Here is a 21942-nt window from a genome sequence, read left to right as displayed (position 1 = left end):
CTAATAACTTCATCGGCTCCGACGGATTTGAAAAAATAATGTGTTATGTGTTATTTATTTTTAGGAAATAGAAAATACAGAAAACATGTAGCCTGCAATAAAATTAACTGTTCAATAACACTCCCTCTTAAATTATTCATTTATTTACTTCTTATCACTTTTATTATTTTATTAGTAGGCTATATTATTGTCATTTGTGCTTTTAATGTAATTATTTTAGCTTACTTATATTAAGTCCGGGTTGTAGAGCTTGACATATGTGAATGTAAGTGTATTTTTTTTATGAAAATACTAATGAATGTAAAGTTACTCAGTGATTCTGTTCATGCGATTTTGGGTTTTTTAATCTTTTATGTGTGTGCGGTGTGTATTATCACAAAAGAAAAAAAAAATGCTATAAAGTTTTGAATCGAAAGTCATAATAAACAAACATTAAATGAGGTGTAATGTACATATTTTTGTGGACATAATTACACATATGTCATTTACAACATTTATACAGTTATTTAAATGCATAGCTGGTGACAATTTTACATACATTTTAATTATTCTTCTTAAAAGCTCAGACTAAAATGTTCAATGATACCCGTTTAAATCTTTAAATATTTCTCTATGTGTTTGCTACCTTAATTAATTTCGAAACATTTTAATCTTTAAAGTTTGTAAACTGATTTGTCTATAATAAAAACAAATGTTAATGTCTAAAACAGTTTGTTATGAATGAAATGCCAGAGACGGACATTTGCCGCCTTAAATGTTACATTTAAACTCATAAGAATCCAATTTTTATATAATGTTAAAACCAAGCACACTTATACAATATTAAACTTTATTTTTCGAACAAAATATATGGCGATTTATTGATTAAAGTCAACACAAATAGCAAATAATACTGAACGGGCGTGTAAATATTAAATTATAAATACGATAATATTTAAAAAGATGTGAACATTTACTTTTCAAATGTTATAACAAAATATCTAAAGGGCGCTCTATGCAAAATATGAATTCTTTTAATGTCCGTGTTTACTAAACTTAGTATTGGACTGAAGGGAATTTTATTGTTGAAGACTTTTTATCTGATATAGAAAAGATAGACAATTCCCGATATTCATAAAGCAATTATAAAAAATTATATTGGGGAATATATATATATTTATGTGTGTGTGTGTGTTTATTGTGGTTTCCATGGTTTAACTACACTTAACAATGGTTAATGTTCGTAAGGTGACGCTGTAATGCTTTGATTATTACGTCAAGTTTCAGAGGCTATAAAAGTCAGCGCGCCCTTCATTATTTCGTGGGTTTACAGTTCGGCGTGTTTTGGTGCAAGACCAAGGCGATTTCAGTGTTTTTCGTGGCTTTTTGTTTGTGTTTGTGTTTTTGTGTTGTGCGTCATGTTTCCCGTCTTTGTCATTGACAGAGGACATCGACGCTTTCCCTCAGCGGAAGAGGTTTCTGCTGTTTTGAATAGCGGGTCGACTCTCCTGTTTGTAAAGGAGAATCGGCCCGTTGTTTCAATCAGTAGACATCCTGCCCCTGAGTTCACCGAGCCCTCCGTCCCTGTTTCACAGGAGGAGGCTCTCAGTGAACCGGGCAGTCCGCAGCGTGAGGGAAACAACGTTGATGCTGAGGTTTTGGTGAGGCCTGAGGTGTCCCCGGCAGAGGAAGCCTGTAAGTTCATACATTTTCAACTCTGTATAAGTCCAACAATATCTGTGATGTTCAAACAAAAAACACTGAGTGAAATGTGTGTGTGTTAGAGATACACTGTTAGCCAAAGGCCTTTTTAATAATTAATACTATTCCCTTATGAATATTGATCGTTACATTTTAATGAACATTTTCTGAAAATAATAATTATTTGAAGTTTTGAAATGTTTTGCTGTCTTTCACCATATGACACTGAATTTCAAATTGACAATCATGGACGATATGCTGGATTAAAAGATGATCCTGGGATCTTAATTAATTCTTATCTGTTCTTTTAACTTACAGGTCCAGAGGAGAAGGCTGTGGTCGAGGTTGAAGACACTGAGGAGGAGGCATCAGGGTCTTCATCCGACCATGACCTTTCTCCAGTGTCTGGTTCAGGCTCTGACTCCAGCTCTCTTACTGAAGGGTAACATAAGACTTACACAGCATACAAACTCTTTCTGTTCTCACGTGTCTTACATCACATCTGTCCATTTGCAAGATTTTAGTTATTAAAATGTACTGACTTATTGTTTTGATATATTTGTCGGATCAGGAGTTCCTCTGTTGTGGACCACTATAGTAGAGTCGAGCCCCTCAGCATCGAACCAGTGCCGTCTCTGCCTTGGATCGGTGTGGTGGTCCCTAGAGAGGACATGAAGCCCCCTGTTCCCGTGAAAGGTGTGGACGCACTTGATTTAGTATATTTGTGAAAATTATTTTGTTGTTTCATTTAACCTCTTTGCTTTGTTCTCATAAGGTTTTCCAGTGTGGGAAGACCTAGGGGACACGGTGGACTTCAGTGCATCTCGTAAGGAGACCACACCACCATCCACAAGTGCAGCCGGCACACATCAGGTGAGATTCTGTCTGCTTGTCTCATCTTCAGAGAGTTTTTATAGAGAGGAATTATGTAATCACAAAAGTAAAACATCACATTTCAATAACAGTAACATACACATATCCTAACTGATGATCATGTGATTTCTAGGAGGACGCTCAGAGCTCCGACCTGACTCCTGCTGATGGAGGCGCCGCTCCCCCATCTCCTGCGTTGCCGACAGCAGAGGAAGCCTGTAAGTTCATACATTGTCACCTGTAATCTGTCCAACAATATTTGTGACTGATGTTCAAACAAAAAACACTGAGTGAAATGTGTGAGAGATAGAGACACTGTTAGCCAAAGGACTTTTTAATGATTAATAATATTCCCATGTGTAACCTGATCATTATTTTTGGCAGTAAATGAACATTTTTGAGGCTTTGAAGTGTTTTGTTGTCCTTCACTATATGACACTGAATCTCAGATTGACAATCCCGGACAATATGCTGGATTTAAGGATGATCCTTAATTCTTATCTGTTCTTTTCACTTACAGGTCCAGAGGAGAAGGCCATGGTTGAGGTTGAAGACACTGAGGAGGAGGTCTCAGAGACTTCATCCGACCATGAGCTTTCTCCAGTGTCTGGTTCAGGCTCAGACTCCACCTCTCTTACTGAAGGGTAACAAAAGACTTACACAGCATACAAACTCTTTCTGTACTCACGTGTCTTATATCAGAGCTGTCCATTTGCAAGATTTTAGTTTTTAGTTCTAATTTACTGACTTATTGTTTTGATATATTTGTCGGATCAGGAGTTCCTCTGTTGTGGACAGTTGCAATGGGGTTGAGCCATCCACAGAGGCAGCCGGCACATATCAGGTCAGATTCTGTCTGCTTGTCTCTCTTCAGAGAGTTTTTATAGAGAGGAATTATGTAATCACAAAAGTAAAACATCACATTTCAATAACAGTAACGTACACATAACCTAACTGATGATGATGTGATTTCTAGGAGGACGCTCACAGCTCCGACCTGACTCCTGCTGATGGAGGCGCCGCTCCCCCATCTCCTGCGTTGCCGACAGCAGAGGAAGCCTGTAAGTTCATACATTGTCACCTGTAATCTGTCCAACAATATCTGTGACTGATGTTCAAACAAAAAACACTGAGTGAAATGTGTGAGAGATAGAGACACTGTTAGCCAAAGGACTTTTTAATGATTAATGCTATTCCCTTATGAATACTGATCGTTATTTTTGGTAGTTTATGAACATTTTTGAAGTTTTGAAGTGTTTTGCTCTCCTTCACCATATGACACTGAATCTCAGATTGACAATCCTGGACAATATGTTGGATTTAAGGATGATCCTTAATTCTTATCTGTTCTTTTCACTTACAGGTCCAGAGGAGAAGGCTGTGGTCCTGGTTGAAGACACTGAGGAGGAGGCATCAGGGTCTTCATCCGACCATGAGCTTTCTCCAGTGTCTGGTTCAGGCTCTGACTCCAGCTCTCTTACTGAAGGGTAACATAAGACTTACATAGCATACAAACTCTTTCTGTACTCACGTGTCTTATTTCAGAGCTGTCCATTTGCAAGATTTTAGTTTTTAGCTCTAATTTACTGACTTATTGTTTTGATATATTTGTCGGATAAGGAGTTCCTCTGTTGTGGACAGTTGCAGTGGGGTTGAGCCATCCACAGAGGCAGCCGGCACATATCAGGTCAGATTCTGTCTGCTTGTCTCTCTTCAGAGAGTTTTTATAGAGAGGAATTATGTAATCACAAAAGTAAAACATCACATTTCAATAACAGTAACGTACACATAACCTAACTGATGATCATGTGATTTCTAGGAGGACGCTCAGAGCTCCGACCTGACTCCTGCTGATGGAGGCGCCGCTCCCCCATCTCCTGCGTTGTCGACAGCAGAGGAAGCCTGTAAGTTCATACATTGTCACCTGTTATCTGTCCAACAATTTCTGTGACTGATGTTCAAACAAAAAAGACTGAGTGAAATGTGTGAGAGATAGAGACACTGTTAGCCAAAGGACTTTTTAATGATTAATAATATTCCCATGTGTAACCTGATCATTATTTTTGGCAGTTAATGAACATTTTTGAGGCTTTGAAGTGTTTTGCTGTCCTTCACCATATGACACTGAATCTCAGATTGACAAGCCTGGACAATATGCTGGATTTAAGGATGATCCTTAATTCTTATCTGTTCTTTTCACTTACAGGTCCAGAGGAGAAGGCCATGGTTGAGGTTGAAGACACTGAGGAGGAGGCGTCAGAGACTTCATCCGACCATGAGCTTTCTCCAGTGTCTGGTTCAGGCTCTGACTCCAGCTCTCTTACTGAAGGGTAACATAAGACTTACATAGCATACAAACTCTTTCTGTACTTATGTGTCTTATTTCAGAGCTGTCCATTTGCAAGATTTTAGTTTTTAGCTCTAATTTACTGACTTATTGTTTTGATATATTTGTCGGATAAGGAGTTCCTCTGTTGTGGACAGTTGCAGTGGGGTTGAGCCATCCACAGAGGCAGCCGGCACATATCAGGTGAGATTCTGTCTGCTTGTCTCATCTTCAGAGAGTTTTTATAGAGAGGAATTATGTAATCACAAAAGTAAAACATCACATTTAAATAACAGTAACGTACACATAACCTAACTGATGATGATGTGATTTCTAGGAGGACGCTCACAGCTCCGATCTGACTCCTGCTGATGGAGGCGCCGCTCCCCCATCTCCTGCGTTGCCGACAGCAGAGGAAGCCTGTAAGTTCATACATTGTCACCTGTAATCTGTCCAACAATATTTGTGACTGATGTTCAAACAAAAAACACTGAGTGAAATGTGTGAGAGATAGAGACACTGTTAGCCAAAGGACTTTTAATGATTAATACTATTCCCGTATGAATACTGATCGTTATTTTTGGCAGTTAATGAACATTTTTTTTAAAGAATAATTATTAGAAGTGTTTTGCTGTCCTTCACCATATGACACTGAATCTCAGATTGACAATCCTGGACGATATGCTGGATTAAAGGATGATCCTGGGATCCTTAATTAATTCTTATCTGTTCTTTTCACTTACAGATCCAGAGGAGAAGGCCGTGGTCCTGGTTGAAGACACTGAGGAGGAGGCATCAGGGTCTTCATCCGACCATGACCTTTCTCCAGTGTCTGGTTCAGGCTCTGACTCTGACTCCAGCTCTCTTACTGAAGGGTAACATAAGACTTACACAGCATACAAACTCTTTCTGTACTCACGTGTCTTACATCACGTCTGTCCATTTGCAAGATTTTAGTTATTAAAATGTACTGACTTATTGTTTTTATATATTTGTCGGATCAGGAGTTCCTCTGTTGTTGATAACTGCAGTGGGGTTGAGCTGCCTACCATCCATCAGGAACCCTCTTTGCCGTGGATCGGTCGGGTGGTCCCCAGAGATGAAATGAAGCCACCGGTTCCCGTGAAAGGTGTGGACACACTTGATTTAGTATATTTGTGAAAATTATTTTGTTGTCATCAAGTTTTTTCATTTAACCTCTTTGTTTTATTTTCAGAAGGTTTTCCAGAGTGGAAAGATCTCTGGTACACGGTGGACTTCAGTGCATCTCGTGAGGAGACCACACCACCATCCACACAGGCAGCCGGCACACATCAGGTGAGATTCTGTCTGTTTGTCTCATCTTCAGAGAGTTTTTAAACTCACAAAGTAAAACATCACATTTAAAAATACCAGCCAGAGTGTTTAACAGTAACTTACAGATAACCTAACTGATGATGATGTGATTTCTAGGAGAACATCAAGGACCCAGAGATTAAAGATCTGAAGGCGAGGGCGGAGATTTTAGTCTCTGAATTGGTCCGTGTCTCCGGATGTGGTTATGTTTCTGCCGAATTCCGGTAAGGACTCACAGATCTTTAGTTGTTTTGTTGCAGTAACATTTTTGTGTTTTGACATCCAGCGATTAAGTCACGCTGATCAGATGCCTAATTAATTGTTAGAGAGCCGAGATCGTTTACAATGATAATTTTTCTCCCATGCAGATTTAAGGTAGGGCAAAGATTGGTGGACTTTGCCCTGACCTCTGAGGATGCATGTAGCCTCGTGAGGAAGACATTGGACCGGGAGATGCTCCGTCTGCGTAAAGAAGAGCGTTCTCCCCAGACATTGATTCACCTTTTCAGGTTCATAAAGAGGTATGAAGATCTTTCTCCTGCCACATCTGTCAAGAATGTTTTTCAGTTGGCAAACAATGATGATAACAGAAGTGAAAGTCATTAGAAGTCATACATTTCAGATTGATGCTGCGCTTAAAGAGAATCTTATTAATGTATTCAGTTTGGGCAGATATATTCTTCCATTTGTTATAGGTTTAGTTACAATATGTTAGTTTTGTCTGTATGCAGAAATAAACAGCAATTGCTTAAGCACTAAAATCATTGCAGAAACGGTACTCACAGTTTTTCCTTTGCGTTCCTAGGTATCCCGCGATATTTGATGGCATGAAATGCCAACTTCCTTCATGGGTCCTCGAGGATCTTTATGATTCAGACCTCTCTTCGGAGGATGAATCTGATGAGGTTGTACCTGCTCCTGCCCCTGCTCCTGCTGACCCTCCAGCAGTGATCCTTCCCTCGCCACCTCCTGCACCTGCCCCTGCTGACCTTCCAGCAGTGATCCTTCCCTCCCCTCCTCCTGCACCTGCACCTGCTCCTGCTGACCCTCCAGCAGTGATCCTTCCCTCCCCACCTCCTGCACCTGCTCCTGCTCCTGCTCCTGCTGACCCTCCAGCAGTGATCCTTCCCTCGCCACCTCCTGCACCTGCCCCTGCTCCTGCTGACCCTCCAGCAGGGGTTCTACCCTCCCCTAGTGTGTCTCAGTAAGTAAAACAAATTGTGTCAATTTTTATCAGTTACTATTATAATATTACAATTAGCTGTTGGTAAATGATTGCAGAAACAGTTCTTAACAATATATTTAAATGTGTTTTTAGACCTTCACCTCCAGATGGGTCAACCGCTCCGGTTGGGCCGCCTCAGCCCCAGACGCCTCCATCCTCTCAGGTAGATTTTGAACATTATTAGTGTTAATATTAATGAAAAAGTAGTTTGATGTAAATGTTTTAAATCTCTTAATTGTTTTACTTACAGCAAACTAGTGCAGATGAGGTGGAGAACATGGAGGTGGAGGCTAGTTATTCATCTCCGTAAGTTTATCAGTGTCTCTCTAAATTAATCTGTAACCAGTCTAGTATTACGTTAAGTTGTGTTTAAAAAAAAATTTCAGTAAACTTAATATATTATTGTTTAAATGTTTGCAGACACAGTTCATAACAATATTTTAATGTGTTTTTAGACCTTCACCTGCGGATGGGTCGACCGCTCCGGTTGCGCCTCCACAGCCGTCTTTCTCCTTTAAGGTAGATTGTGAACATTATTAGTGTTAGTATTAATGATAAAGTAGTTTCATGTAAATGTTTTAAATCTCTAATGGTTTTACTTACAGCAAACTAGTGCAGACGGGGTGGAGGACATGGAGGTGGAGACTACTTTACCATCTCCGTAAGTTTATCAAAGTCTCTCTAAATTAATCTGTAACCAGTCTAGTATTACGTTAAGTTGTGTTTTTTTTTAAAAATTCAGTAAACTTAATATATTATTGTATAAATGTTTGCAGACACAGTTCATAACAATATTTTAATGTGTTTTTAGACCTTCACCTCCAGATGGGTCGACCGCTCCGGTTGCGCCTCCACAGCCGTCTTTCTCCTTTAAGGTAGATTGTGAACATTATTAGTGTCAATATTAATAATAAAGTAGTTTCATGTAAATGTTTTAAATCTCTAATTGTTTTACTTACAGCAAACTTTTGCTGACGGGGTGGAGGACATGGAGGTGGAGACTGGTTTACCATCTCCGTAAGTTTAACAAAGTCTCTCTAAATTAATCTGTAACCAGTCTAGTATTACGTTAAGTTGTGTTTTCAAATCTTTTTTCAGTAAACGTAATATTTTATTGTTTAAATGTTTGCAGAAACAGTTCTTAACAATATATTTAAATGTGTTTTTAGACCTTCACCTCCAGATGGGTCGACCGCTCCGGTTGTGCCTCCACAGCCGTCTTCCACCTCTCAGGTAGATTGTGAACATTATTAGTGTCAATATTAATGATAAAGTAGTTTCATGTAAATGTTTTAAATCTCTAATTGTTTTACTTACAGCAAACTAGTGCAGACGGGGTGGAGGACATGGAGGTGGAGACTACTTTACCATCTCCGTAAGTTTATCAAAGTCTCTCTAAATTAATCTGTAACCAGTCTAGTATTACGTTAAGTTGTGTTTTTTAAAAAAAATTCAGTAAACTTAATATATTATTGTATAAATGTTTGCAGACACAGTTCATAACAATATTTTAATGTGTTTTTAGACCTTCACCTCCAGATGGGTCGACCGCTCCGGTTGCGCCTCCACAGCCGTCTTTCTCCTTTAAGGTAGATTGTGAACATTATTAGTGTCAATATTAATGATAAAGTAGTTTCATGTAAATGTTTTAAATCTCTAATTGTTTTACTTACAGCAAACTTTTGCTGACGGGGTGGAGGACATGGAGGTGGAGACTGGTTTACCATCTCCGTAAGTTTAACAAAGTCTCTCTAAATTAATCTGTAACCAGTCTAGTATTACGTTAAGTTGTGTTTTCAAATCTTTTTTCAGTAAACGTAATATTTTATTGTTTAAATGTTTGCAGAAACAGTTCTTAACAATATATTTAAATGTGTTTTTAGACCTTCACCTCCAGATGGGTCGACCGCTCCGGTTGTGCCTCCACAGCCGTCTTCCACCTCTCAGGTAGATTGTGAACATTATTAGTGTCAATTTGAATGAAAAAGTGAAAGAAAAAGTAGTTTCATGTAAATGTTTTAAATCTCTAATTGTTTTACTTACAGCAAACTAGTGCAGACGGGGTGGAGGACATGGAGGTGGAGACTACTTTACCATCTCCGTAAGTTTATCAAAGTCACTCTAAATTAATCTGTAACCAGTCTAGTATTACGTTAAGTTGTGTTTTTAAAAAAAAATTCAGTAAACTTAATATATTATTGTATAAATGTTTGCAGACACAGTTCATAACAATATTTTAATGTGTTTTTAGACCTTCACCTCCAGATGGGTCGACCGCTCCGGTTGCGCCTCCACAGCCGTCTTTCTCCTTTAAGGTAGATTGTGAACATTATTAGTGTCAATATTAATGATAAAGTAGTTTCATTTAAATGTTTTAAATCTCTAATTGTTTTACTTACAGCAAACTTTTGCTGACGAGGTGAAGGACATGGAGGTGGAGACTACTTTACCATCTCCGTAAGTTTATCAAAGTCTTTCTAAATTAATCTGTAACCAGTCTAGTATTACGTTTAGCTGTGTTTTTACATTTTTTACAGTAAACGTAATATTTTTATTGTTTAAATGTTAGCAGAAACAGTTCTTACAGTATCTTTATTTGTATGTGTAGACTTTCACCTCCTCACAGTCCTGCACCTCCTCCCGCCTCTCCTCCTCCTCAGCGTCGCGCCCTCAAGCGTCCGGCTCCTTCATCACAGGTAGATTTAAACCGAAGTCTTCAGCAGAACTCAATGTTCATTTCAATTTGTTTTAATATACGTGTATTTAATCTTCAGGATGAGATGGAGCCGACGGCAAAGAGGGACAGGTTAGATGGGCTGTCGGCTGAGGTCACACCTCCTCCGGCCCAGACACCATCCTCCTCACAGGTAGATTTAACCAAAGCCCTAAACATTATTAGTGACGATTTAATTTCATTTATTAAATCTTTGATTGTTTTATTTACAGCAAAATAAAGCAGACGCTGGGGAGGTCCCCTGTTCTCCTGTTTCTCAGTAAGTCTTTATTTTAGCATTAACCGTGTTAAACTACATTTAGTTTTTTAATTCGAGATGTTTTAGCGCTTGAATGTTTGAATTCTCACAGTACTTTTATATGTGTTTATAGACTTTCACCTCCTCGCAGTCCTGCACCTCCTCCCGCCTCTCCTCCTCCTCAGCGTCGCGCTCTTAAGCGTCCGGCTCCTTCTTCACAGGTAGATTTAAACTGAAACCTTTAGCAGAACTCAATGTTCATTTCAATTCCTTTTAAAATATGTGTATTTAATCTTCAGGATGAGATGGAGCCGACGCCAAAGAGAGCCAAACTAAATAGGCTGTCCACTGAAGTCACGCCTCCTCCAGTCGAGACGCCATCCTCCTCTCAGGTAGATTTAACCAAAGCCAAAAGTATACTATATCACAAAGTAGCCCTTCAGATTGTTTTATCCATTGTGGTAGCCCTTCTCACAGAAAGTTTGGGAGACCCCCTAAACGTTATTAGTGACAATTTAATTGACAATTTAATTTCATTTATTAAATATTTCATTGTTTTATTTACAGCAAAATAAAGCAGACGCTGGGGAGGACGACTGTTCTCTTGTTTCTAAGTAAGTCTTTATTTCAGCCTTGAACTTTGATGTTTTAGCGCTTGAATGTTTGAATTCTCACAGTACTTTTATATGAATTTATAGACATCCATCTCCTCACGGGCTGTTGGCTGAGGTCACGCCACCTCCGGCCCAGTAAGTTTATAAAAGTCTCTCTAAATTCATCTGTAACCAGTCTAGTATTACGTTTAGCTGTGTTTTTACATTTTTTTACATTAAACGTAATATTTTTATTGTTTAAATGTTAGCAGAAACAGTTCTTACAGTATCTTGATTTGTATGTGTAGACTTTCACCTCCTCACAGTCCTGCGCCTCCTCCCGCCTCTCCTCCTCCTCAGCGTCGCGCCCTCAAGCGTCCGGCTCCTTCATCACAGGTAGATTTAAATCGAAGTCTTCAGCAGAACTCAATGTTCATTTCAATTTGTTTTAATATACGTGTATTTAATCCTCAGTATGAGACGGAGCCGGCGCCAAAGAGGGACAGGTTAGATGGGCTGTCGGCTGAGGTCACGCCTCCTCCGGCCCAGACGCCATCGTCCTCTCAGGTAGATTTAACCAAAGCCCTAAACATTATTAGTGACAATTTAATTGACAATTTAATTTCATTTATTAAATATTTCATTGTTTTATTTACAGCAAAATAAAGCAGACGCTGGGGAGGACGACTGTTCTCCTGTTTCTCAGTAAGTCTTTATGTCGGCCTTAACCTTAAACTACATTTAGTTTTTTATTTGAGATGTTTTAGCGCTTGAATGTTTGAATTCTCACAGTACTTTTATATGAATTTATAGACATCCATCTCCTCACGGGCTGTTGGCTGAGGTCACGCCACCTCCGGCCCAGTAAGTTTATCAAAGTCTCTCTAAATTCATCTGTAACCAGTCTAGTATTACGTTTAGCTGTGTTTTTACATTTTTTTACATTAAACGTAATATTTTTATTGTTTAAATGTTAGCAGAAACAGTTCTTACAGTATCTTTATTTGTATGTGTAGACTTTCACCTCCTCACAGTCCTGCGCCTCCTCCCGCCTCTCCTCCTCCTCAGCGTCGCGCCCTCAAGCGTCCGGCTCCTTCATCACAGGTAGATTTAAATCGAAGTCTTCAGCAGAACTCAATGTTTATTTCAATTTGTTTTAATATACGTGTATTTAATCTTCAGGATGAGATGGAGCCGGCGCCAAAGAGGGACAGGTTAGATGGGCTGTCGGCTGAGGTCACGCCTCCTCCAGTCGAGACGCCATCCTCCTCACAGGTAGATTTAACCAAAGCCCTAAACATTATTAGTGACGATTTAATTTCATTTATTAAATCTTTGATTGTTTTATTTACAGCAAAATAAAGCAGACGCTGGGGAGGACGACTGCTCTTCTGTCTTTCAGTAAGTCTTCATTTCAGCCTTAACCTTTGTTAAACTACATTTAGTTTTTTATTTGAGATGTTTTAGTGCTTGAATGTTTGCTGATGCCATTTTCACAGTACTTTTATATGTATTTATAGACTTTCACCTCCTCACAGTCCTGCGCCTCCTCCCGCCTCTCGTCCTCAGCGTCGCCGTCTCTGGCGTCCGGCTCCTTCATCACAGGTAGATTTAAACCGAGGCCTTTAGCAGAACTCAATGTTTATTTCATTTTGTTTTAATATAGGTGTATTTAATCTTCAGGATGTTCAGGATGAGATGGAGCCGACCGCAAAGAGGGCCAAACTAAATAGGCTGTCGGCTGAGGTCACGCCTCCTCGGGTCCAGACACCATCATCCTCACAGGTAGATTTAACCAAAGCCCTAAACGTTATTAGTGACAATTTAGTTGAGAATTTAATTTAATTTATTAATTAAATGTTTTATTTACAGCAAAATAAAGCAGACACTGCCGTGGCCGACTTTTCCTCTGTTTCTCAGTAAGTCTTTATTTCAGCTTTAGCCTTTGTGAACCTACATTTAGAGATGTTTTAGCGCTTGAATGTTTGAATTCTCACAGTACTTTTATATGTGATTACAGACCTTCATCTAATAACAGTCGGCCAATTGGGCAATTGTCTCCTCCCACCTCTCCTCCTCAGCATCGCTCACGCAAGCGTCCGGCACCATGCACTTCACAGGTAAATTTAAACCAGAGCCCTGAACAAAACAAATTAGAGTTATTAAATGTCTTAAATCTCTGTTTGTTTTATTTGCAGGAAGCATCTGAAGGCATGGTGTCAGAGGCCAAGAAACCCAAACTTGATGGGTTACTTTAATAAAAAAAAAACAAGAAGAGGAGACCAAACTTCACCTCCTCAAACCCCATCCCCATATGGAGAAAAAAATAAAGATATTTTTTTATTAAACAGAGTAGTGGAGAAAACAAAAATGAGAAAGATTGTTTGTGACGCATTCATTATGTTCATTTATTGCGACAAACTTAAATGTAATGCGATTATCAGCCACATCAAATGAAAAGAGCAAAAATGACCTAATAAGACAAAGACCCAAGTTAGGTTGAAATCACTGGGAGAGAAACTTCACTAAAGTTTCTCTGTTCTCCTTTAACTCCTATAGTAACACTAAACAGACAGATCACAGATGAGTTTAAACACTTAACTAACTTCAAATCAATTCAAGGTCTTTACATCTTCTAACAATCTGATTATGAGGTTAAAAGATCAGAAGGTTTTCAAACGTCTCTCTACAGCTTATGGCGTATAATATATGACAGATTTCTGACTGCAGCAATAACTTATAAAACATAACACTTATTTTGATTATCATAAGCAAACATTGAAGTTGATTGGTTATGACGTGGACGACAAATGAAAACTTTAGAGTTTGTTTTTAATAAACACAGTCAATAATCTTTAATTTAACATCTAAAGGTGAAAACATCTGTAAGAGAGATCTGTATATGAACTGTTGACTGTTAATGTTTGTCTATAGCACATGATTCACATTGTTTTCTTTATCACATTGCATTCAGGGATCTTGATGGCCACATAAAGGAGGTGACCTATAAAGCAGCTCAATATTTTATTCATCAGTTTCAGAGGTAAGTCATTTTATTACACATGTTACTTTATAAAGTCACTGTTTTATTATTATAAGTCATTTGAAATGATAAACATCCAGTGATGCTCTGAATGAACTGAGATTTATTCATAAAAACATGAACACACAGTGTTTCTGTTCATCTCATGTTATTCTTGAGTATCTATAGAGTAGTATTTCATCCTGAAGAGTCTTTAGTTTGATCAGATTTATAAAAGACAGATCAGCTTTACCTCTGGAGGTGTACCACGGCGGAGCGAGTCAAGAGCAAGCAACACACACAAAACATTATCTCACTATCTCTGGATAACTTATGATGTTCATATCCACGATTGCCGACAAGACACAGACATTTGATGCAGTTGGGACCGCCCCTTTTCAACGAAATCCAGCTTTTAACAAACACACACGCACAACTCCGCTGCTACTCTGTTTCAGGGTTCATTTTAGTTCATGAGATTTAGCTTCAGAGGACGTCTGCACATGCGTGCACTTATGATGAGCGTTCAGCAGCACATATTTTGTGCTATATTATAATGTTAAAGCCGTTTTATTACATTTACAGTTGCAAATATCAATTGCTGTCTATCTCTGTCTTAGAAAATGTATGTTTTCTTTTTGAAAATAAAATATTTTTTTAATAAAATTGATTGTTGTTTGTGATTGGACTGAATACTATACATTTAATTATGGTCATTTTTAATATAGCTCCAAATATCAGTGGATGCATAAATTAAACACAAGTTACAATTCCATCAGTTAATGAATGTTAAAATAAAGCACATTTCCACATCAATTCATAAACAAACTCATCACTCTCTTTTACTTATTAGATAATATGAGATAAATCTCAATTTATAATAAATATGTGTGTAAATACATACCCAGTAAATGGGTATAACAGATAGAAACACATGAAGCTAAATAATAATTGATTATTTATTAAGGGACAGAAGTTATCCCTGCCTGCAGTCTCTAACACGGGTCTTTCTTTTGACAGTTTTGATCCTTAGTGCCTGTGTACATTTGATCTATACCGTTGGTCTTTTTCTCTAAAAATGTGCCTTTTGCAGCTACTCTCCTGAGATATCATTTTTTTAGCCAAAGGGAAATGGAGATATTTGGATATATTAAATGATATACAAGAACATGTTATTATGGGTCCTAATGTAACATTTCCATTCTTCACTTCTACTGGGTGGAGAGGGTGTTTTGGTAAACAAAGTAAACTTTAAAGTGGTCATATGACTAGGTTCTGCATAACAACTAATCATTTGCAAAATAAAAGTTTTTCTTTACATTATATTTAAGAAGTATTTACATGTGTATACGTTTTTGTGGCACTTAACCCTGCTGAAAAAAACAGCATCAAACCAGCATGGGTATCATGCTGGTCTATGCTGGTTTAGCTGGTGGTCCCAACATACCAGCACCAAAACACAACATATGCTGGTCTTGCTGGTATGCTGTTTTTTTCAGCAGGATTCCTCCTCACAGCAGCAGTATGTGCATTGGTGAAAGTTGGATACAGTTAAGTTAACACTCATTATACAAACATCAAAAATAGTGACAATAATGTAAATTCATCTTATAAGATCGCTAAAATTGCACATTTGCATCAGGCTTAAAACACAAAACTCACGCGGACTGAAGCGAGAGCGTATCGGTGCCGTAATAACTGTGACGCGCATGGTATTTAAAGAGTAACTAAACCCCTGGTCAGAGCCTGACTCCGCCCACTGGCAATATTTGAAAAATGCAAGAAAGAAAAGTGGGAAGATCCCAACGGAGATTTAGGGGACGAACTAAGCTCATACCAAGTGTGTGGTGAGATCATAACAAGGGCGTGGTGAGCTTGAACCTGCTTACGTCACGAGTCATTTTTTGGACCCAACATCCAATAGGAAAATTAAACTGCAGTAGCCACCGTTAAACCTGAAGAGGGCAGCAATCAGACGTTTTTACACTATATATTGTAGTATTGAAACACTTTATATCCAAATGTCAAAAAAGTTACTAAAATCAATGAACAGCACTAATAAAGCATCATTCTTACAGATCATTAACTAAAAAAAGTTGGTTTAGGGTTTAGTTACTCTTTAAAAATAAAATAAAATAAAGATATTTTTTTTTTTCTACAAATATTACCTCCAACAAAAAAGTATGGGGTTTTGAATGAAAAAACATACTTTAATAAACAAATCTTACGTACTTACTTAAAACCCTATAGTTTATTTTGCAGAAATATGACAGTAGTAATACCACAACGTATCAAAAAATATTACATACAGAATTTTGTGCGATCTTTACTAAAGTAACCATTTTTCAAACAACTTATTTGATAATAGTGTGGATTTTTTGCTCTTTCTCTATTGAATTGTTGCAAAAAAAGGTTTGCATTACAAATGCAATTACATTTTTGAAATTAAAATGAATAAAAAGCTTTTACTGAGTTTAAAGTCTGTTATTATTTTTTATCCCATTCTATTACTTTTCCCCTGATAAAAGTGCCACAAAAGTTAATAACTGTGACGCGCATGGTATTTAAAATAAAGTTATTTTTATTTTTCTACAAATATTAACTCCAACAAACAAAAAAGTATGGGATTTTGAGTGAGAAAAAAACATACTTCAATAAACAAATCTACATTTACGTACTTAACTTAAAACCCTATAGTTTATTTTGCAGAAATATGACAGTAACACAGTATCAAAACAATATTATATGCAGAATTTTGTGGTAAAGCGTCCCAAAAAAACAGAACCACAACTTTCACAACAGATTCGCGTGAAAGTTAAAATGATCAACAAATTATGTTTTGAAAACTTTGTTTTGATTATTTATTATAAGTGATGTTCAAATAATGATTTTGGCACAATTAATTTGCATCCCCCTCATGTGCTGCGCCACGCAGCATATCCTATTTTTGCGCCGCTGCCTAAAAGAACCGTTGTCATGGTAACGTACACGCGGGCTGTAAAGCGCCTAAACAGTGCGCGCTAACAGACCCGCGGAAACATCCCGTTTAGAAGCACCATTCCTGACCAACCAGAATCAGGCTGATCCGTGCTACAATCGGTCATGTGGCGAACTGCAGGACATCATCAATCCAAGTCTCTCTTAAAGTCTTGTTATCTGGAGCAGTGAATGTCGGAAATGTCTACATTAAGTGATTCTGGCTTTGAAGAAGACCTTCAGACTTCTCCAGTAAATCAGTGGGCAGTGGATTCAAGCATCAGACTCACATCGGATTGGCATGAGGCTGAATTTAAAGAAAGCTGCTTCCTTATCCAGAGACAGAATGAGCTGCAGTTTCTGGTGCATAACTGCCTGGCCAATCAACCGCAGGTGATCTATTTCACATTTTTCTATTAAAGTTCAAACAATTGTGTATATTTAGATATAACATTAATTTTTTTAACTAAAGGAAGCAGTTACATTGCTTGACTTCTGTAAACTTAATTAGTAAAAACATTTTACTAAACAATTGCTTTTCATCTGAATTTCATACAGTCTCTCAATTACGATAATTGATGATAATGATAATTGAATTACAAATATATCTAATTTATCTAAATTTAGTGCTGGGCAAAGATTAATCACATACAAAATAAAATAAAATAGAATTTTTCATAATATTTGTGCACATATATAGACCGTTTTATCTGGCGCACGTGCGGTTACGGGATAAGCGTCTGGTCCGAACTTTACTTCCGGTTTCTGTTTGTTTAATGGTCTGACTAGTTGCTGAAACTGAACTCTTAAACAAAAACCTCGTCGAAAATAACAAATGTTTTGGGTTCCTATGTAATCTACGTGTTGTTTATTTTGCTTGTTATATAAATAAACTACTTTAAAAGGACTTTGTTGTCATTTATTCTTGGCATAGTTTACCGAAAGTTACGTAATGACCACGAAAGCCGCGTGTTTATGTTGTTACTGCTGAAACCGTCTTAAATATATAAGCACATATATTATGGAAAAATTATTTTATTTAATTTTGTATAATCTATACTTTTTTCTAAGAGTGTGGGGTTTCATTGGCGGAGGCATCTTTGGGGCCGAAAGCTAATGGCTTAGCGGGGGTCAGAAAAATGTGACACTGCTAATTTCAAATTGCAAACTAATTTTTTATATTTTAAATAGTGTTGCCATGTTAATGTATCAAATAATGTTTTGTTTGTTAACTTTTTATGTCATTTATATTCCGACAGATTAATCCAGAGGCTCGCAGCAGACTGGTTAGCTGGCTCATAGCTGTGCAAAGACAACTGAAGCTCTCCTTTGAATCATGCTGTCTGGCTGTTAATATTATGGACCGCTTTCTGATCACAACTTCGGTAGCTACTGACTGCTTCCAGTTACTTGGCGTGACATCTTTACTGATTGCGACAAAACAAGTATGATCTCTTTTTTCTTTCTTTCTTTGTATTAAGTGACCGTTATTATTCAAAATTTATGATCATTTTCCATGCTCCCCTTCTTCTGTTCATCTTAATATAGCCTAGTTTACATTGCCACATCTTTAAAAAGTGGAGCGTGTAGCCTATGCACCTCTAGTGGCAACAAACTTATTTTGGTACCACAGTATGTCTAATTGAGTTTTTTATTATTATTTTCCAGGTTGAAGTAAACGTTCCTCGTGTCAGAGAACTCCTCTTGCTTTGCTGTAATTCCTTCACCAGACAACAGCTATATAATCTTGAATGCCTAATTCTTTTAAGACTGAATTTTAGGCTGGCTGCACCTACCCTTGCTTTCTTTCTTGACTATTTCACCAGTCGTACCATTCACGAATATCAATCCTGTGGAGCCGGAGCTGCTAAGAATCAGAATTTCAACGAGAAGTGGAAATGTCTGTCTTGCAAAGTCTGTGAAATGAGTTTGGCAGATTATACATTCAACAAGTATATACCCTCTGTGATTGTGCAGTGTGCTATAAAGTTGGCAAAAGATTTGCTCAAGACACAATCAAAGGAACGGACAGACAGCAATAATGCATCATCGAAGACATTTGATTCTTTTTCTTTTGAAGATTACCCACTACATACCTGTGAGAATCAGGTTTTATTTCAGCAATGCACAGATGAGTTGAAATTGATGGTTTTTCTTAATCAAGAAGCAGTCCAGGAATTCATATCACTATAAACTTGTTGTTACTCAGTCTATTAGCATCAGAAAATGGATGGTGCCTAAAGGGTTAAAGTGGGCCACTTTCCTGCACAGTTTAACTGCAACTCTTATCAAACACACCTGGATGTAATTTCACAATAATGCAGAACATTTCATTTAAAGCAAATTAGTACATTGACAAATATGTCAAAGGTCAGTTGTTGTTTGTATGCTCTTCAGATACCTTGTAGGTTACTTAATAAAGCTCCTGCAATTGTATGCCCTTGCTTGTCTTTTTCTTTGTTCCATACACTCCCAAAAAAGAGGACAGACAGTTTTTCAGCAAATATTTATTGCACTGATCCCTCCCATACGGAAAAAAAAAATTCATTTTAAAATATTCAAAAAATGACCAAAAATAAATATATATTTGCTGAAACATAGTTTGGAATGTTTACAAAAATATATTTTTCACCCATATATTTTGTGTATATTTTAAAAATAAATACGTTTTAAAGCATTAAAAAATATATTTAGCCCTCCATATATTTCAATCCAAGGAAATATAATTATGTTGCACTGACGTAACAGCTTTAAAAAGGCTATAATTAAATATAGTTTAAACTTAAAAAATATAATATTTATAATATTTACTTGTATTAAGCATATATTTTAAATATTTTTGTAAATAATACATTTTTGCCATATGGGATGTAAAATTAGAAATGCATTTACTTGCACTTGAAATTTATTTATGTTAATATATGAAGGTAAATACTAAATATATTTCCAAATTAAAAAAATATATTTAATTGAGCATTATTTTCTACAAAATTATTTAGCAGATATTTAAAATATATTTTTGGCCAGAGAAATTTATTTTTTTGGCGTATGGAGTATGGACTTAAAGCGTTAGTTTACCACAATATGAATTTTTTTATTAATGACTAATTGGATAGAAGACAATTAATTTATTAATCTAAAAATAGACAAAGTGATTCATTAATTAATATTTTATTAGGAAATAAAATGTGTGTTTATAAAATAACTTAATAATAAGTGAAATATTAATCTTTCAATTAGTAGTAACAATTGAAAAAAGTGATTTAAACAAACAACATAAAACTCTCAATAAATACATCATTTATAGTCCTGAATAAAACTGTAATTTCAAAATATATTTCAAAATTACAGTGGAGTTTCTGGTCTGTTGGTCAACTAACAGCTGCAATAATCAAATAAATGTGCAAGCATATAATAAACATGCATGTTTTAATGATATTTGTAAGAAACATAATATGTGTTTTATTATATGAGGCATTGTTGTAAGACGTGTTTCAACTACAGTTCCCATGAGCCTTTTCGGATTCGGAGCTTCCGGTCTGGGCAGACGAGCGTGATTGTGGTGAGTGGCGGAACGTGAATTATTCAAAGATTTCAGCAGTTGTTGGCCATTCTTCTTCTTTTTTAATAAACCACCATTTTCGTAGCTCTTGTTGTTTGTAAGCCGTTAAAAAAAACAAAAAATGACAAATTTGCGGGATGCTAGACAGTTTAGCATGTAGCCGCTAAACAGTAACATTTGTGTCAGTGGTCGTTTCATTGCTTTGCTAACGTCAGAGGTTAAGTATTAGCAACACACGTGCCAAATATATAATTGAATCGGTTGGCAGTGAACCGACTAATTATTATATAAGTTAAATAACTCAATATCAACAGGGAGGCGGTTGATTTAACGATGCTGCGCAGGAAACCAACGCGGATCGAGCTGAAGCTGGATGACACGGAGGAGTTTGAAAGCGTTAAGAAAGAACTGGAGGTAAACAATAATGTGTAGATTTCTTTGCAATTGTTTCGATGTTACACCTTGTATCTCAAATTCACCATATGTGTGGTGTTTTTTGAGACGACGCGGTCTGAATTTGTCCAAACTATAGTAATAGTATGACGTCACGCAGGATAAACCCCGCCCCTTTGACAGGCTGGAACGCTGATAGTGGTTAAACAATATTTTTATACCATACTATTAACACTATTATTAAGTTGTCATTTCAACATGTTGTATACGGGTTTAATAGTAACCCTGAAATGACATGAAAGAGTTTAAACTGTGGAAAATAACTGGGCTGATACACGTTATGGCCGCGTAAACAGAATGGGTCACGTGACGTCCGGACCTCTATAGAATATGTAAACAACAAAACACTTCGGGCATAGCAAGGGCCACAGACAAACTTTTGAAGACTTAATCATTAAACATAAACAGCAATGCTTGTCTACAACACCCAGTTGACAAATAAAACTTGGCAATACCGTCTGTGTGCTATTTTCCATGCCAATTCAGAGTCGAAAGAAACAGAGGGATGAGGTGGATGTAGTCGGTGTAGCAACATCAAGCGAGATGACTGGAGCACCAGGAGGAGCCTCGGATGGGAAAACCAGAGAGCAGATGATCCATGAACGCATTGGATACAAACCTCATCCGAAGCCCAACACGTTACCGTCACTTTTTGGGAATCTTCAGTTTTGACAATCTGAAAATCTAAAAATGGACACTTGGAAAACATTGTGCCCCCCATTATCAAAAAAGGAACGAAATCACAGGAATCTGTATGTAGGTTTGTGACAACCACTTTCCATAAAGGACTATTTTTCTACCTAGTTAATAAAGTTACACTAAAGTAAAATACGGGAGTCGTATATTTTCAATATGAATGAACAATACTATAATGACAATAAATACACACATAAGATCTAAAAAAGTTACATACAATAGGGGAGAG

General features: G+C 37.1%; 2 protein-coding genes across 3 annotated transcripts; both read left to right on the top strand.

Moving 5' to 3' along the window:
• The first annotated feature begins 17057 nt into the window (after positions 1–17057).
• LOC135774190 (cyclin-O) lies at positions 17058–19377 on the top strand. Its single transcript, XM_065284123.2, has 3 exons — positions 17058–17395; positions 18262–18447; positions 18671–19377. The coding sequence occupies exons 1-3, from the start codon at positions 17195–17197 to the stop codon at positions 19193–19195; spliced, it is 912 nt and encodes a 303-aa protein (XP_065140195.1). The 5' UTR covers positions 17058–17194; the 3' UTR covers positions 19196–19377.
• A 1121-nt stretch (positions 19378–20498) lies between these two features.
• On the top strand, positions 20499–21846 carry cdc26 (cell division cycle 26 homolog). 2 transcript variants are annotated; one of them, XM_065284113.1, is made up of 3 exons: positions 20499–20564; positions 20879–20978; positions 21504–21846. In XM_065284113.1, exons 2-3 carry the CDS (start codon positions 20898–20900, stop codon positions 21687–21689), a joined length of 267 nt encoding a protein of 88 aa, XP_065140185.1. In that variant the 5' UTR covers positions 20499–20564; positions 20879–20897; the 3' UTR covers positions 21690–21846. The 2 variants fall into 2 exon arrangements, with proteins under 2 accessions (XP_065140185.1, XP_065140186.1); XM_065284114.2 differs by lacking the exon at positions 20499–20564 and adding an exon at positions 20574–20781.
• The last annotated feature ends 96 nt before the right edge of the window (positions 21847–21942 follow it).

The sequence above is a fragment of the Paramisgurnus dabryanus genome, chromosome 5 (assembly GCF_030506205.2).
Source record: "Paramisgurnus dabryanus chromosome 5, PD_genome_1.1, whole genome shotgun sequence".
NCBI classification, from domain to species: domain Eukaryota; kingdom Metazoa; phylum Chordata; class Actinopteri; order Cypriniformes; family Cobitidae; genus Paramisgurnus; species Paramisgurnus dabryanus.
Note: the sequence above shows the minus strand (reverse complement) of the source record. Positions and strands in the feature narration are given on the sequence as shown.

What these genes read in the sequence shown, in the direction of transcription:
- LOC135774190 (XM_065284123.2), top strand. Translation starts at nt 17,195, where the DNA reads ATGTCGGAAATGTCTACATTAAGTGATTCTGGCTTTGAAGAAGACCTT. An exon ending in GCCTGGCCAATCAACCGCAG is followed by an intron (nt 17,396 to 18,261) that starts GTGATCTATTTC and finishes ATATTCCGACAG; the next exon opens with ATTAATCCAGAGGCTCGCAG. An exon ending in TACTGATTGCGACAAAACAA is followed by an intron (nt 18,448 to 18,670) that starts GTATGATCTCTT and finishes ATTATTTTCCAG; the next exon opens with GTTGAAGTAAACGTTCCTCG.
- cdc26 (XM_065284113.1), top strand. Translation starts at nt 20,898, where the DNA reads ATGCTGCGCAGGAAACCAACGCGGATCGAGCTGAAGCTGGATGACACG. An exon ending in GCGTTAAGAAAGAACTGGAG is followed by an intron (nt 20,979 to 21,503) that starts GTAAACAATAAT and finishes ATGCCAATTCAG; the next exon opens with AGTCGAAAGAAACAGAGGGA.